The sequence below is a fragment of the Nothoprocta perdicaria genome, unplaced genomic scaffold (assembly GCF_003342845.1).
Source record: "Nothoprocta perdicaria isolate Ctin4 unplaced genomic scaffold, notPer1 scaffold_0, whole genome shotgun sequence".
NCBI classification, from domain to species: domain Eukaryota; kingdom Metazoa; phylum Chordata; class Aves; order Tinamiformes; family Tinamidae; genus Nothoprocta; species Nothoprocta perdicaria.
In genome coordinates this window covers 5,045,417-5,057,131 of record NW_020454092.1, presented here as the reverse complement: position 1 = coordinate 5,057,131, position 11,715 = coordinate 5,045,417, and the positions used below count along the sequence as shown (strand labels likewise).

The 11,715-nt window shown below is 68.3% G+C and overlaps 3 protein-coding genes across 3 annotated transcripts in view; 2 read left to right on the top strand and 1 right to left on the bottom strand.

The window, feature by feature from the left end:
* The window catches only part of ANKZF1 (ankyrin repeat and zinc finger domain containing 1), a 7,101-nt gene extending 1,166 nt beyond the window's left edge, over nt 1-5,935 (top strand). Inside the window, exons 2-15 of the mRNA XM_026040408.1 lie at nt 47-148; nt 215-317; nt 659-843; nt 1,195-1,310; nt 1,629-1,782; nt 2,003-2,225; nt 2,336-2,437; nt 2,606-2,776; nt 2,888-2,968; nt 3,554-3,815; nt 4,248-4,359; nt 4,493-4,660; nt 4,765-4,835; nt 5,481-5,935. Coding sequence (XP_025896193.1) covers nt 47-148; nt 215-317; nt 659-843; nt 1,195-1,310; nt 1,629-1,782; nt 2,003-2,225; nt 2,336-2,437; nt 2,606-2,776; nt 2,888-2,968; nt 3,554-3,815; nt 4,248-4,359; nt 4,493-4,660; nt 4,765-4,835; nt 5,481-5,601 — 1,971 coding nt within the window. The 3' untranslated portion in view covers nt 5,602-5,935. The remainder of the gene's footprint in view (nt 1-46; nt 149-214; nt 318-658; nt 844-1,194; nt 1,311-1,628; nt 1,783-2,002; nt 2,226-2,335; nt 2,438-2,605; nt 2,777-2,887; nt 2,969-3,553; nt 3,816-4,247; nt 4,360-4,492; nt 4,661-4,764; nt 4,836-5,480) is intronic.
* A 282-nt stretch (nt 5,936-6,217) lies between these two features.
* On the bottom strand, nt 6,218-10,865 carry GLB1L (galactosidase beta 1 like). Its single transcript, XM_026053482.1, has 16 exons — nt 10,791-10,865; nt 10,314-10,486; nt 9,878-10,028; nt 9,664-9,724; nt 9,321-9,415; nt 9,032-9,212; nt 8,895-8,953; nt 8,587-8,777; nt 8,473-8,513; nt 8,062-8,180; nt 7,791-7,865; nt 7,629-7,718; nt 7,363-7,476; nt 7,046-7,177; nt 6,505-6,720; nt 6,218-6,436 (listed from the first exon to the last, which is right to left on the bottom strand). The coding sequence occupies exons 1-16, from the start codon at nt 10,842-10,844 to the stop codon at nt 6,218-6,220; spliced, it is 1,971 nt and encodes a 656-aa protein (XP_025909267.1). The 5' UTR covers nt 10,845-10,865.
* Nucleotides 10,866-11,442: 577 nt separating this feature from the next.
* Nucleotides 11,443-11,715, top strand: part of STK16 (serine/threonine kinase 16) — a 2,157-nt gene continuing 1,884 nt past the window's right edge. The window contains exon 1 of the mRNA XM_026040227.1: nt 11,443-11,585. Within this exon, the coding sequence (XP_025896012.1) occupies nt 11,443-11,585 (143 nt within the window). The remainder of the gene's footprint in view (nt 11,586-11,715) is intronic.

Below are 11,715 nucleotides of genomic sequence, written 5' to 3'. Positions count from 1 at the left end.
GCGTGCCCCGTGCCCCGTGGCGCTGCCCTGCCTTCCCCCCGCAGAGAGCCGCGCGGGCGGCGAGGAGCGCGCGCCAGGCGCGCCCGCGGGCCCCGAGCGCCTGTTCTGCTCCGCCTGCGCGCAGCCCTTCGGCAGCCGCCAGGAGCAGGTGAGCGGAGCCCCGCRCGGCGCCTGGGTCCCGCCGTGCCCCCCGGCTCACCCTGCCGCCCCGCAGGCCGAGCACTACCGCCTCGACTGGCACCGCTTCAACCTCAAGCAGCGGCTGCGGGGCCGCCGCGCGCTGCCGGCCGGCGCCTTTGAGGAGAAGACCCGCGCAGGTGAGGGACGGGGCTGCCCCCGCCGGGCTGGGCGCGCGGGTCCCCAGCTGCCCCTGCTCGCCTCGGGACCCCTTGTTCTGCCTCGGGGTCCCCTGGCTCTGCTCTTGGGCCTGGACCCGCTAACTTGTTGTGGGGAGGGGGTTATGTGCCACCTGAGCCCCTGGGATCGTGGTCCCAGACACATCTGTCCGCAGCCTAGAGCCCACTTGTGACTATGTGAGATTTTGGACAGGGCGTTTCTGGGGCCCTGGGCCAGCTCTTGGAGCAGTCTGCAAGGTTTGGGGAATGGCCGTGGATCGCTATCCTCCCTGCTCCACTGCTCTGTTTCGTCTCCTTTGTAGGTGATGTTTCCAGCATCTCGGGATCAGATTCGGAGAGCTCCGACTCCAGCAGCGAGTCGGATTCAGGGCCTCCTGCCAGCGASAGCCGCGAGGCGCCCCGGCTTCCCCGCTCGCACAAGGTGCTGTTCAGGAACGCGAGGGGACAGCTCATCTCGGCCTACCGCTGCGTGCTGGCCTCTGGAAAGGCAAGTCCAGCCCGGCCTGCTGGAGGAGGGACCCCGGAGAGGGGGTGGCCCTGGGTGCAGGCATTGCCTGGAGCTCCCCCTTGGATGGGGAGGGCAGCCCGTGGTGCCACATCAGAGACCCAGGCTCTCTGCTCATCTGGTCTTAATGAACCCTGGTTCAAACTGGGGCTGAAGCAGCTCCTGGGTCCCCTTGCCCAGCCCAGTAGTTGGGGTAGGACGGGGTGAACCCTGCTCCTTTTTGTCTGTAATCCCCCTTGCCTCTGTGCCAGCAGTGCTTGGCCCATGTGCCAGAGGGCAGCAGGAGGCTGCAAGGGGCTCCCGCAGCCGCTGTCAGCGGGCTCTGTGTTTCAGGGTGGCAGTGAGGAGCCAGTGGAGCTGGTGGCATCGCTGCAGGGCCTCAGCGCGAGCGCCTGCTGGGTGGTGCTGATGATGGGCGGCGGGCACTTTGCAGGAGCTGTCTTCCAGGGGTGAGTACAGCAGAGGGCAGAGAGCCCGGGGCCGCCCCTCTGGGTGGGGACATGTGGGACTGGGTGCTGGACAGAGCCTTCACTGCCCATAGTCACCCCCTTCCTTTCCTCCTTCACCAGCCTTGCACGCACCCTGGGCACCAGCACCTCCTGGCTGTCGTTTAAGAGTTGGCTAAGCCCAGTCTTACTGCAGAAAAAATAACTGAAAAGGTTTCTCGGATACTGGCAGGGACAACAAGCCCTCCAGGCTCCCGGGAAGCACCTGTCTCCTTCCCCGTGTGCCTGGTGCCGTATTGCTCACRCCTGCCCCGTCTGCAGCCCTCAGGTGCAGGAGCACAAGACCTTCCACCGCTACACGGTGCGAGCCCGGCGGGGCACCTCGCAGGGGCTGCGCGATGCCCAGACGCCGGCCGCGGCGCCCAGGTCGGCCGGGGCCTCGCTGCGGCGCTACAACGAGGCCRCGCTGCTCAAGGTGGGCACGGCCGGCGGCTCCTGCGGGTGGCACAGCYGGGGTGGCTCCTGGGGGTGGCACCGTGCTGCCTCTGGATGGAGATTGCGTGGAGTGTGAGCTCCAGAGGGAGGCCAGGAAGCGGTTGGAACGGCCCTCTCCTGAGGCTGGTCCCGCTCTAGAGCTGCCTCTGCCCACGCTGTGCAGTTCAGGACCCCACGATGCCCACCCCTTCCCTCTCCAGGATATCCAGGACCTGCTGGCAGGCTGGGCGCACCACTTGGAGGCAGCCCAGCGCATCTTCCTGCGYGCCCCCCGCCACAACCGGGCGCTGCTCTTTGGGGGCAGAAACCCCCTCCTTGCGCAGGGAGACCCCCGCGTGCAGCACATCCCGCTCAGCACCCGCAGGGCCACGCTGCGGGAGGTGCTGCGGGTGCACGCCGAGCTGGCCAGCCTGCACGTGTACGGTGAGTGAGTGCTGCCCCRTGCCCTGTGCCCTCRCAGAGGTGCCAGGGCCCTCGGCCCYGGACACGCTGCCCCTGTGGCTGGCAGTGATGGGAGCACCGCTGTTGCCCAGGGAAGGACACGCCGCTGGAAGATATCACTGGGAGCCCCTGTAAGGGCTGGCTAAAGGGACGGCGAGCGGCAGAGACGGATCCGCCGCGGGAGGACGTGAATGGTGAGTTGAGCTCTGGGGAGCAACCTGGCTCTGAGAACTGGCGGGGGGGCTGGTGTCATGGACCGGGCTGATGCCCCACTGCGAGGGCTGGCATTGCAGAAAGTGGCTCTGTGCTGGGTGCSTGTGCTTGGCAGAGTCCAAGCAATCACAGTGTGTTTGGGGCCCCAGCCCCTGGCCTGTCACCCCCTGCAGCGCCGGAGGAGGAAGAGGAGGACAGCCTGGCAGGGCAGCTGGAGGCYGTGGAGGTTACACTAGGGACCTTGGACCTTCGGGAGTTTGAAGTGATGCCCAAGCGAAACCGCAAGAGGAGGAGGAGGAAGGATAAGAAGGTGGAGACAGGTGAGGAGGAAGAGCGTGCCTGGAGCTGTGGAGGAAGGTCATGGGGAAGGAGCTGCCCTGCCTGCAGTGTGGGCAGCACTGCCTTTTCCTCACAGCTCGCTCCCTGCTCAGGGTCCTGTGCTGAGGAGACAGACGACCTGGAGCTGGCAACGGAGCCRCAAGAGGCTGAGCCCCTCTCCTGGGCCAGTGAAGGTGAGTGGGGCCAGGGSGGGCTGCCTATTTGCCAGGGAGCTTTGCTTTGGGGTGAAGAGGAAGCTTTCAGGCAGGTGCCCAGGGCAGCTAGGTGCTGGCACAGCTATAAGGCAGCTTTTTGCTTTAAGGCAAGCAGTGTGCACAGAGATGTGCAGAGCAGGAACTGTGAGTCCCAGAACTTAGAGCAGCAAAGATCTGTGCTATGAGAGCAGCCCTGGGATGCCACAGCGCTGCAACTTGCTTCTTCTTGCTGCTCCTTGCTGTGGGAGCTGTGGGAGAGGGGAGGGTATCCAGGGCCACCAGATCCAATCCCCTAGCGCATGTTCTGTGGGACAGGCAGCATGTGGCCAAGCCTGGTGTGTGGTGGGATTTGGAGCTGATCATCTCCCAGCAGGAGAGGGCCTGGCAGCTGTCAGCTGTGCCCAGCAGTGCCACGAGCGTGCAGTCAGCACACAGGCTCTGAAGGCACATCCGTGCTCTAACTAAACACCGTGTAGGTTTGCTGGACAGACCAGAACACTGCTGTGCCCGAGGAGCCAACCGGCCCCGTGGCATCAGGCTCCCTTCCRTGTCCTTCCCTCACAGGAGACCCCCAGGCCGAGCTCCGTGACGCCCTGTTCACAGCCTGCAAGACGGGGGACGTAGGGACCCTGCGGCACCTCCTGGCGGTGCCGGAGAGCGGGAGCCCAGCGGGGCACGGCGAGGGCGGGCAGGAGGCTGCTGCCCGCTCCCTGCTCAACCAGCCTGTGGACGAGCGCGGCTGCACCCTGCTGCACGTGGCAGCACGTGCTGGCAAGGCCCAGGCCGTGTGCCTGCTGCTGGAGGCAGGGGCTGACCCTGCGCTCAGGTACCATCACGGGGGGCCGGCAAACAGCCCCTGCCCWGGGAGACTGCCCTGCAGCACCCTGGTGCACCCCTTGCACAGCCACCCTCCTGCCCCCACCATGGGAAACTCAGCCTTGCCCTGGGACAGCCAGGGTGGCTCTTTCCCTTCTTTACTTTCCCAGTTAGGATCTCTGGCCTTGTTAGGTGGGCAGTGCCCTGAAGTGCTCCCCATTTCATGGATAGGCAGTTCAGAGGGCTGCAGTGAGACTGTCCTCTGCAAGAAGGGGAGGATTTGGCGGCTGCTGCTGGAGGAGATAGGCAGCTTTCCTGCCTTGGCCGGGGAATCCCAGCCTCCTGCCCCTGTTGGGCATTTTGGGGGGGTCCCTAGGCTCACAGCCCAGCAGGGCACAGGCACCAAGACAGCAGGGCTGAACTGATCTGCTTTGGCGTGCAGAGACGGGCAGGAGCAGCCACCCTACTGCGTCTCCGCTGACAAAGCGACCCGCAACGCCTTCCGCAAGTTCGTGGTGGAGCATCCGGACAAGTACGACTACAGCCGTGCCAAGGTGGGTGCCAGCCCTGTGCTGGGGCCGCGGGACCCCAGAGCCCAGCCCGGGGRCATCCTGCCCCAGGCCGCTCCTGTCTTTGCCCCCAGCTCAGCGCGAGGTGCTCACTGGCCTCTGCCCTTGCTCCCCACAGGTGCCCGGGCCCCTGACGGCAGAGATGGAAGCCAAGAAGCTGGAGAAGAAGCGGGCGCAGAAAGCGCAGCGGAAGCAGCGGGAGCAGGCGCAGCGGGAGGAGCGGCAGCGCCGGGAGCAGGAGCAGGCCGAGAAGCAGCGCTTTGCTGCCCTCTCGGACAGGGAGAAGGTGAGGGCTCGCCCGGCAGGTGCTGCAGTCTCTGGTGGCTCAGGCCCTGGCAGTGCCGGGACCGTCCTGGCCTGGGGACGCTGACTTGTTCCCCTGCTCCGCAGAGGGCCCTGGCTGCCGAGCGGAGGCTGGCTGCGCAGCTGCAGGACACCGGTGACACCCTCGCCAGCGTCAGGTACCCAACTGCCCCGTGGCTCCCATGGGTGCCGGGGGGCTGGCTGCCCTCACCCATAGCCAGGGCTGCTTCTCTCCCCTGGGACTGCTTCTCGCTGGGGGCACAGCACAGTCAGCGGGGCAGAGTCCATCTCTTCCACACGGGCAGGGCCCTTCCCTGCCTTTCTGCTCACGTGCAGCCTAAACCCRTTCCCAGCCCTTCTGCTCCCAGCAGTACTTGTTACAGGGGTGTCTCCCTTGCTGTACTTAACCCCAGGAATATTTTGCAAAGGGCAACCCTATCCCCTTGAGGCCAGGGCTATGGCATGCTAGCCCTCCCTGCCACTTCTGTACCACCTTGTCCCTTCTCTGTGTCACCCCACAGCCCCATAGGCAGTCAGCCCTGCACCCTCCTCTGTGCAGGGGCTCCCTATGTGCACGTGGAGCCAGTTTCTCCCACRTTCATCCTGCTCCAAGGTGTCTCACAACAGGCTATTGCACCGTGCTGCCTGCAGGGAGCGTGCCCTGGCCAGGCTGCAGGTCCTGTGCCTGGATGCGCCTGCCTTGGGACCAGAGGACTGCCAGCTGCCTTGGGCTTGTGCTGCTGCTCTCTGCTCTTTCTGCAAGTGTCCCCAGCACTCAGGGCCACCTCTGCTCTCTTGTGTAGCCGCTGCTGGCTCTGTGGTGAGTCCCTGCTGGGCCGCATCCCTTTCCACTACCTCRACTTCTCCTTCTGCTCCACCGCCTGCCTGCAAAGCCACCGCCGTGCCCGGGCCAGCCACACGTAGGGCTGGGGGCTGCCACCGAGGACCCGCCTCAGGGAGACGGAGCTGAGCGCTGGCTGCGGGGCAGGGGCTGCTGTGTGGAGGGGCTGGGCTGCATCAAGGCTCTGTGCAGCCCCGGCGCTCACGGGGCTCCAGGAGGGCTCGTGGTCAGTGGAGCTGGGATCCCCTTGGTGCTGAGTGCCCAGGGCTGCTCCGTGTCCCAGGCTCCTTCCGGAGSGGGCATGCTGCTGGCTGCTCTTCTCCCTGCTACCGTGCACACTGCTGCCTCTGGGCCCCTTGGACCTAGGCTTGTTCCTCCCATGGGTGCTGGTGGCAGGTCCACCATGCTGTGTTGGCACCTACCTCCTGTGCCTGTGCTGTCAATAAAGAGGTGTCTGAAGCTGCTGAGCCCAGCCTGCTGTGTGGGGGGGTTTGGGGGATGTGGCAGGAGCACTGACACAGCTAAGATGAGCTGTGGGAGACTGGTGCAGAATGGAGTGAAGCTGGGTTGCCTTCTCCTCGTGCACCCCTCAAGGGAGGGCAGGTGCCTGTGCCAGGGCTCCCAGCCCTTCCCGTGTCCCTTSCTCCCCATCTCCCCAGCCCCACGCAGAGGTGGTGGGAGGGCCAGGCTGCCCTGGTTTTATTTGGCAGCCGCAGCGCTGCGGCTGAGGGTCCTGTTGAAGAGAGGGTGGTCGAGGAAGAGCAGGGAGGGCGCGGGCGGCGCCGCCTCCAGCTCCAGCACCGTGATGTTGTTGGGGCGGCCGGCGTGCAGCACCGAGCCGGGCACGAAGAGCGTCTGCTGGGGCCCGCGCTGCGGCCAGTAGCGGCCCAGGTTGAAGCCGTTGATCCAGAGCTGGCCCTGCAGCGGGGAGAGCACCGTGAGCCGTGCCCCGTGGCCCCTCCTGCCCGCTGTACCCACGGCCTCACCTTGCGCCACCCTGGGAACTCCACGAAGGTGTCGCTGGCGCCGCCGGGGCTCTCGAAGGCCCCCGTGTAGAAGGCTGGGCCCACCGCGGCGGTGCCGCTCGGCCGGYGGGGCGCAGCGTGGGGCCAGCCCTGCCCCACGGCCGCCTCTATGGCCAGCGGGAAGAGCTGCCAGCCGCGCAGCGGGCTGCGCTCCAGGGAGAGGTTGCCCAGCAGGCCCTGCAGGGAGCGGGAGGCCGCGGGCTCTGCCCGGGSACCTGGCTGCCCCCCGCCAGCCCTAGGCATGGGGCTACGTGCGTCCTGGCATCCACGGTGGCATGCAGGGGTGGGCAGTGCCCGTCCTGCTGCCCGCCCCTGGCTCCTGCTGCATTTATCACCTCGGGTGGTGAAGGAAAAGGGATTGTCCCTCCATTTGGGATAAGGAGGACTGGAAGGCATAAAAGCTACCGGGGCYGGGGTCTGTCAAGGGTGGCTGGGAGGGCTGTGTGGCCACGCGGTGCCCAGGCTGTGTCCCCCCATGGCTGGTGGGGCCCTCTCTGCTCACCTTGAAGTCGCTGACGTTGGCGCCGAAGTTGATCCTGCCCATGTTCTCCAGGAGCACGTCCAGGGTGTCCCCCTCCCTGCCTGCCACCTGCAGCTCCGGCTGCCCATCCCGCTCCAGCGTCCCCTGGTACTCCTGCAGCCACAGGGGCAGCACAGCCGCCCTGGGGGGCTCCCAGCACCCCAACCACCACCCCTGCCATGTCCCCATGRTGCGGGGCGGACACAGGACTGTAGCCCCCAGGCCGTCCCCAAGGCCCTGGCACGGTAACGTGCTCCAGGCAGCCCCCGGGACGCAGGGCCGGGTGCCGCAGCGCTCACCCTCTGCAGCATCACGTAGCCGCGGTCACAGACGCTGTGGGGAGGAGCGCTGAGCGCGGCGGGCGCCGGGACGTCRCGGGGCAGGCGCGTGCGGTACAGCACGAAGCCGTGGGCCTGCGGGCACCRCGCGCCCGCTGGGAAGCGGGGCCGGCACCAGCTCCTCCCGCCGCCCCAGAGCCGGGGTCCTGCTCTGCTCCACCGCGCAGGGCACACAGGCAACGCGGGAGCATCTGTGCCGGCGCCCCTTGCTCTGCCAAGCCCCTCACCTGCTTTATGGCCTCGAAGGTGAGGGGAAACTGGCTCCGGATGGGCCCGGAGGGGCACAGCACGTCCAAGACGTCCAGCAGGTCGGCATACTGCAAGGAGGCGGGCGGTGGGCAGCGGGGCCGCGGCAGGCAGGGCTGCCCAGCCCGCGGGCAGGCACGCACCTTCCGCAGGGCCACGCGGCCGTACGCCTGCTTGGGGCTGGCAGGCGGCATGGGGCCGGCGGGCACGGGCTGGAACTGAACGGCAGGCTGCTGGATGAGGCGTCCCGCTGGACACGCGGGAGCCGGGAGCACGCGGCAACCCGACCGGCTGCTTCGGCGAGCCCTGTGCCCCACGGCAGGCAGCGGTGCCCGTGCTGGCCGCCCCGCATCGCGTGGCGCCCGGGGCAGGAGGCTGCCGGCGGGGTCCCCCCCATCCCGCCAGGCTCAGCACCTTACTGATAACCGTGCGGATGGCAAAGAGCTTCTCCGTGGGGTCTCCGGCCTCCGAGAGCGGCGCATCGTAGTCGTAGCTGGTGGTCACGGGCTTGTAGCCCTCCTTGAAGTCGGCACCTGGCCAGGGAGAGCAAAGGGGGCTGCGGGAAGGGGCTGTGCGGCAGAGCTGGGGCCCTGCACCCCAATGTCCTGCTGCTGGGGACCGGTCCTAGGCTGGCGGCATCGCAGCGCARGGGGACCAGCCCCAGGGCTGCGGCCTGAGGGTGCCAAAGGGGGACAAGAGCACGGGTCAGCCCACCCAGGAGGACTGGGAGGGCGCCCTGGGACAGCCTCCCTGGAGGCGGCCAGGGCTTGTCCCACATGCCCAGCCCCGCGATGCCAGAGCCTCTCCGGACATGGCCCTACTCACCGCTCCAGTAGGCGAAGTTGGTGCCCCCGTGGAACATGTACCTGCGCAAGCGCCGGCACCGCGGTGAGCACCCGCACCCATTGCGGCACAGGCGCCCCAGACGAGCGGCGGTGCCCGCTCCAGCACCCTTGGCGGGGCCCGGCAGCCTGGCTCGCGCCCAGTGCCAGCCAGCGAGCTACTTGCATGTTGACGTTGGCCCCCAGGCGCAGCATGGCCTCGAGGCCGCGGGCCACCAGCGCRGAGCTGATGCTGGCGTGCGCCTCCCCCCAGTAGTCCAGCCAGCCCGTGTAGTACTCGGAGTTCACCTGTGGAAGCGAGGCGGTTGTTGGCTTCAGCTGGGGCTCCTGGCRCCGCCTGGGGCCCCTCTGCCTCCCCAAAGCCACATCCGCCCGCTAACTCTAGGGTGCCCACACCAAGCTCACCAGGGGCCCCTTGGGCTGCGCCAGGCGCTGCGCACCGAACGCCTCCGTGATGTTGGAGCCTGCGGAAATCATGAAGAGACGTTGGGGAGGGTCAGGGATGGGACCCTCACCCGCTATCCTCCTTGTCCATGGAGCACCTGGCCCAAAGTCCACGGTGGCGTAGAGGCCAGGCAGGGTGCCACAGCGCAGCTCCTCYGCCCGCGTGCCGTCCGTGGTGAAAAGCAGCACGTCGGGCCCCAGCAGTGCCCGGAAGGTGCCCAGGAGGTGCCGCAGGTAGTTGTGGTCGCACGCGTAGTAACTGCCGTACTCGTTCTCCACCTGGGAACGGGACACCGGGAGGGCACGGCATAGGACAGGCGGGTGGCTTTGCAGGACAAGGCTGGAGATGAGCCGGCAGGGCAGGGAGCGAGTGCCAGAGCAGCCAACCTGCACGCTGATGATGTTGCCTCCGTACGGGTACAGCCGGGGCTTCATCTTGGGGAGCAGCACGTGCAGCCAGGAGTCCACAGCCGCCAGGTAGTCTGGGGGTGCAGAGAGATGCTTGGCTGGGCTGCAGGGAGCCCGCAGCCCCACATGCAGCCCGGACTGCAAGCACGAGATGGGAGCAGACGGGGCAGGGCTGGGAGCAGAGGCAAAGCGTCCACTCTTCTCCCCCATGAGAGAGAAGACGAGCGCTCTGGGGCTGGCGGCTGCYGGGAGCGAGAGCAGCACAGCGCAGCACGCGGGCACGGGTTCCAGCGGGCACCRCGCGGCCGTGCGCTCGGCTCACCGGGGTTGGAGGAGCGCAGCACGATGTCTGGTTTCCACAGCAGCCAGGCAGGCAGGCCGCCCTGGAGAGACCCCGCGGCGGGGACGGGGACAGGGACGCTGCTCAGGGACGTGAGCAGCACCGTCGCACCCGCGGGTGCTGCTGCCTGTGGCGGGCAGGGCGCCGGGGCCGGCACCCGGGGCAGCAGCCAGCCCCGAGGCAGGCTGGCGCTCACCATCTCCCACTCGGCGCAGATGTAGGGCCCCGGGCGCAGGATCACCAGCAGCCCCAGCTCCACCGTCAGGTCCAGGAAGGCYTCCACGTCCCGCTCCCCGGCAAAGTCGTAAACCCCCGGCAGCGGCTCGTGGTAGTTCCAGGGGATGTAGCTGGCGGGGAGAGCGGYGGCTAGTGCGAGTGGGCAAAGGACACGTGGAGCAGGGAACTGTCTCCTCTCCCCTGTGCTCCCAGGACGCAGGCAGGGCCCGCTCCCCAGGGAGCCGAGGGCAATGGGGCTACCCAGGGCTTACGTTGTGCCTGGTGGGGACAGGGCAGACCTGGGCTCCCCTCCCCAGCTCGGTGGCTGCATCGAACAACAAACCGCCCTGAGGGAGGCCCGGGCACCCCGGGGAGCCCGGGGGTCCGCCGGGCGCTGTGGGGCAGCGGGCGCTTACAGCTGCACGGCGCTCAGCCCGGCCATGGACATCTTGAGGAGGCGGTCGCGCCAGGCGGCGCGCGGCACGCGGGCATAGTGCAGGCTGCCCGAGACGTAGCGGAACGCGGCGCCGTCCTTCCGGAAGCAGCCGCCCTCATAGTCCACCTGGAAGGAGCGCGCCGGCGGCGCTGCCTGCGGGAGCGGGGCGGCCGTGGGGACACGGACACCACCGAGTGCCCCGTCCCAGTCCCCAGGCAGCGCTTCCCGGCAGGAACATCCCGTGCCCGCCCCGGGGTGAGCAGGGGAACCCCCGCATCCCCTGTGTCCTGTGCAGGGCCGCGGTACCCGTGCAGGGCCGGTGCCACGGGGAAGCTGCGGCAGGAAGAGGCCGGATGTGGGGCCGGGSAGCAGGGAAGCAGCAGAGCCGGCGCCAGCCCGGGCGGGCCCTGCCGCGCGGCCCCGCGCGCCTCTCCCGAACGTTCCTCGCTTTGCCGACCTGCGCGCGCAGGATTCCTGCTGTCAGCAGCACGGCCAGCACGGGCGGCCCCATCCTGGCCGCGCGGAGCAGGGACGTGGTCACCATCACATGCGGGACGGCGGACACCATCACATGATCCTTCCGGGCAGCTCCCGGCGCTTCCTGCAGCTCCCAGGCTCAGAGAGCTGGAACGGGGCGGGAGGAGCGTGAGGCCGCGGCGGGCGCCGAGCCCCACAGCACAGTCCCAGCGGCCAAGGGGGGGTTTCCCGTGGCCCCAGCCCCCTGGGCACTGCCAGCCCCACAGGGCACCCCGGCTGGGCTCCTCGGGCAGGGAGCAGGGCCCTCCAAGGAGGCAGAGGGGATGGGATCACCGCGGTGGAGCCTGGCACGAGGCTGGTGACAGGGCRGCTGCACAGTGCCCGCTGCGGGACGTCACCAGGAGCAGCCCTCCAGAACGAGTCCTCCGGAATCACCCCAAGGGCATCCGCACAGACACCCCGCTGTTCCCGGCACCCACCCACCACAGGCTGTGCCAGCCGCTGGAGYGCCAGCACCGCGGCCAGCCGGGAAGGTGCCAATCGCCCGCGCCCCGAGCACCAGGGCACCCCTCRCCAGGCTGCACCCCGCGCCTGGGAGCCCGCGAAACCGGGTGTCCGCTGACACCACTGCAATGGGTGCCACCGCGCTGGGTGTCAATGTGCTGCGTGCCACCGTGCTGGGTGTCACCACACTAGCTGTCACCATGCTCGGTGCCACCATGCTCGGTGTCACCGTGCTGGGTGCTACTGGATGCCACCAGCACAGTGTCATTGTGTGGGTGTCACTGGGTGCCACTGCTGGGTGTCACCGCGCTGGGTGTCACCGTGTTGGGTGTCACTGCACTGGGTGTCACCGCGCTGGGTGCCACCTACCTGCCCGACGGCTCGGGGCCCCGCCCCTCCGC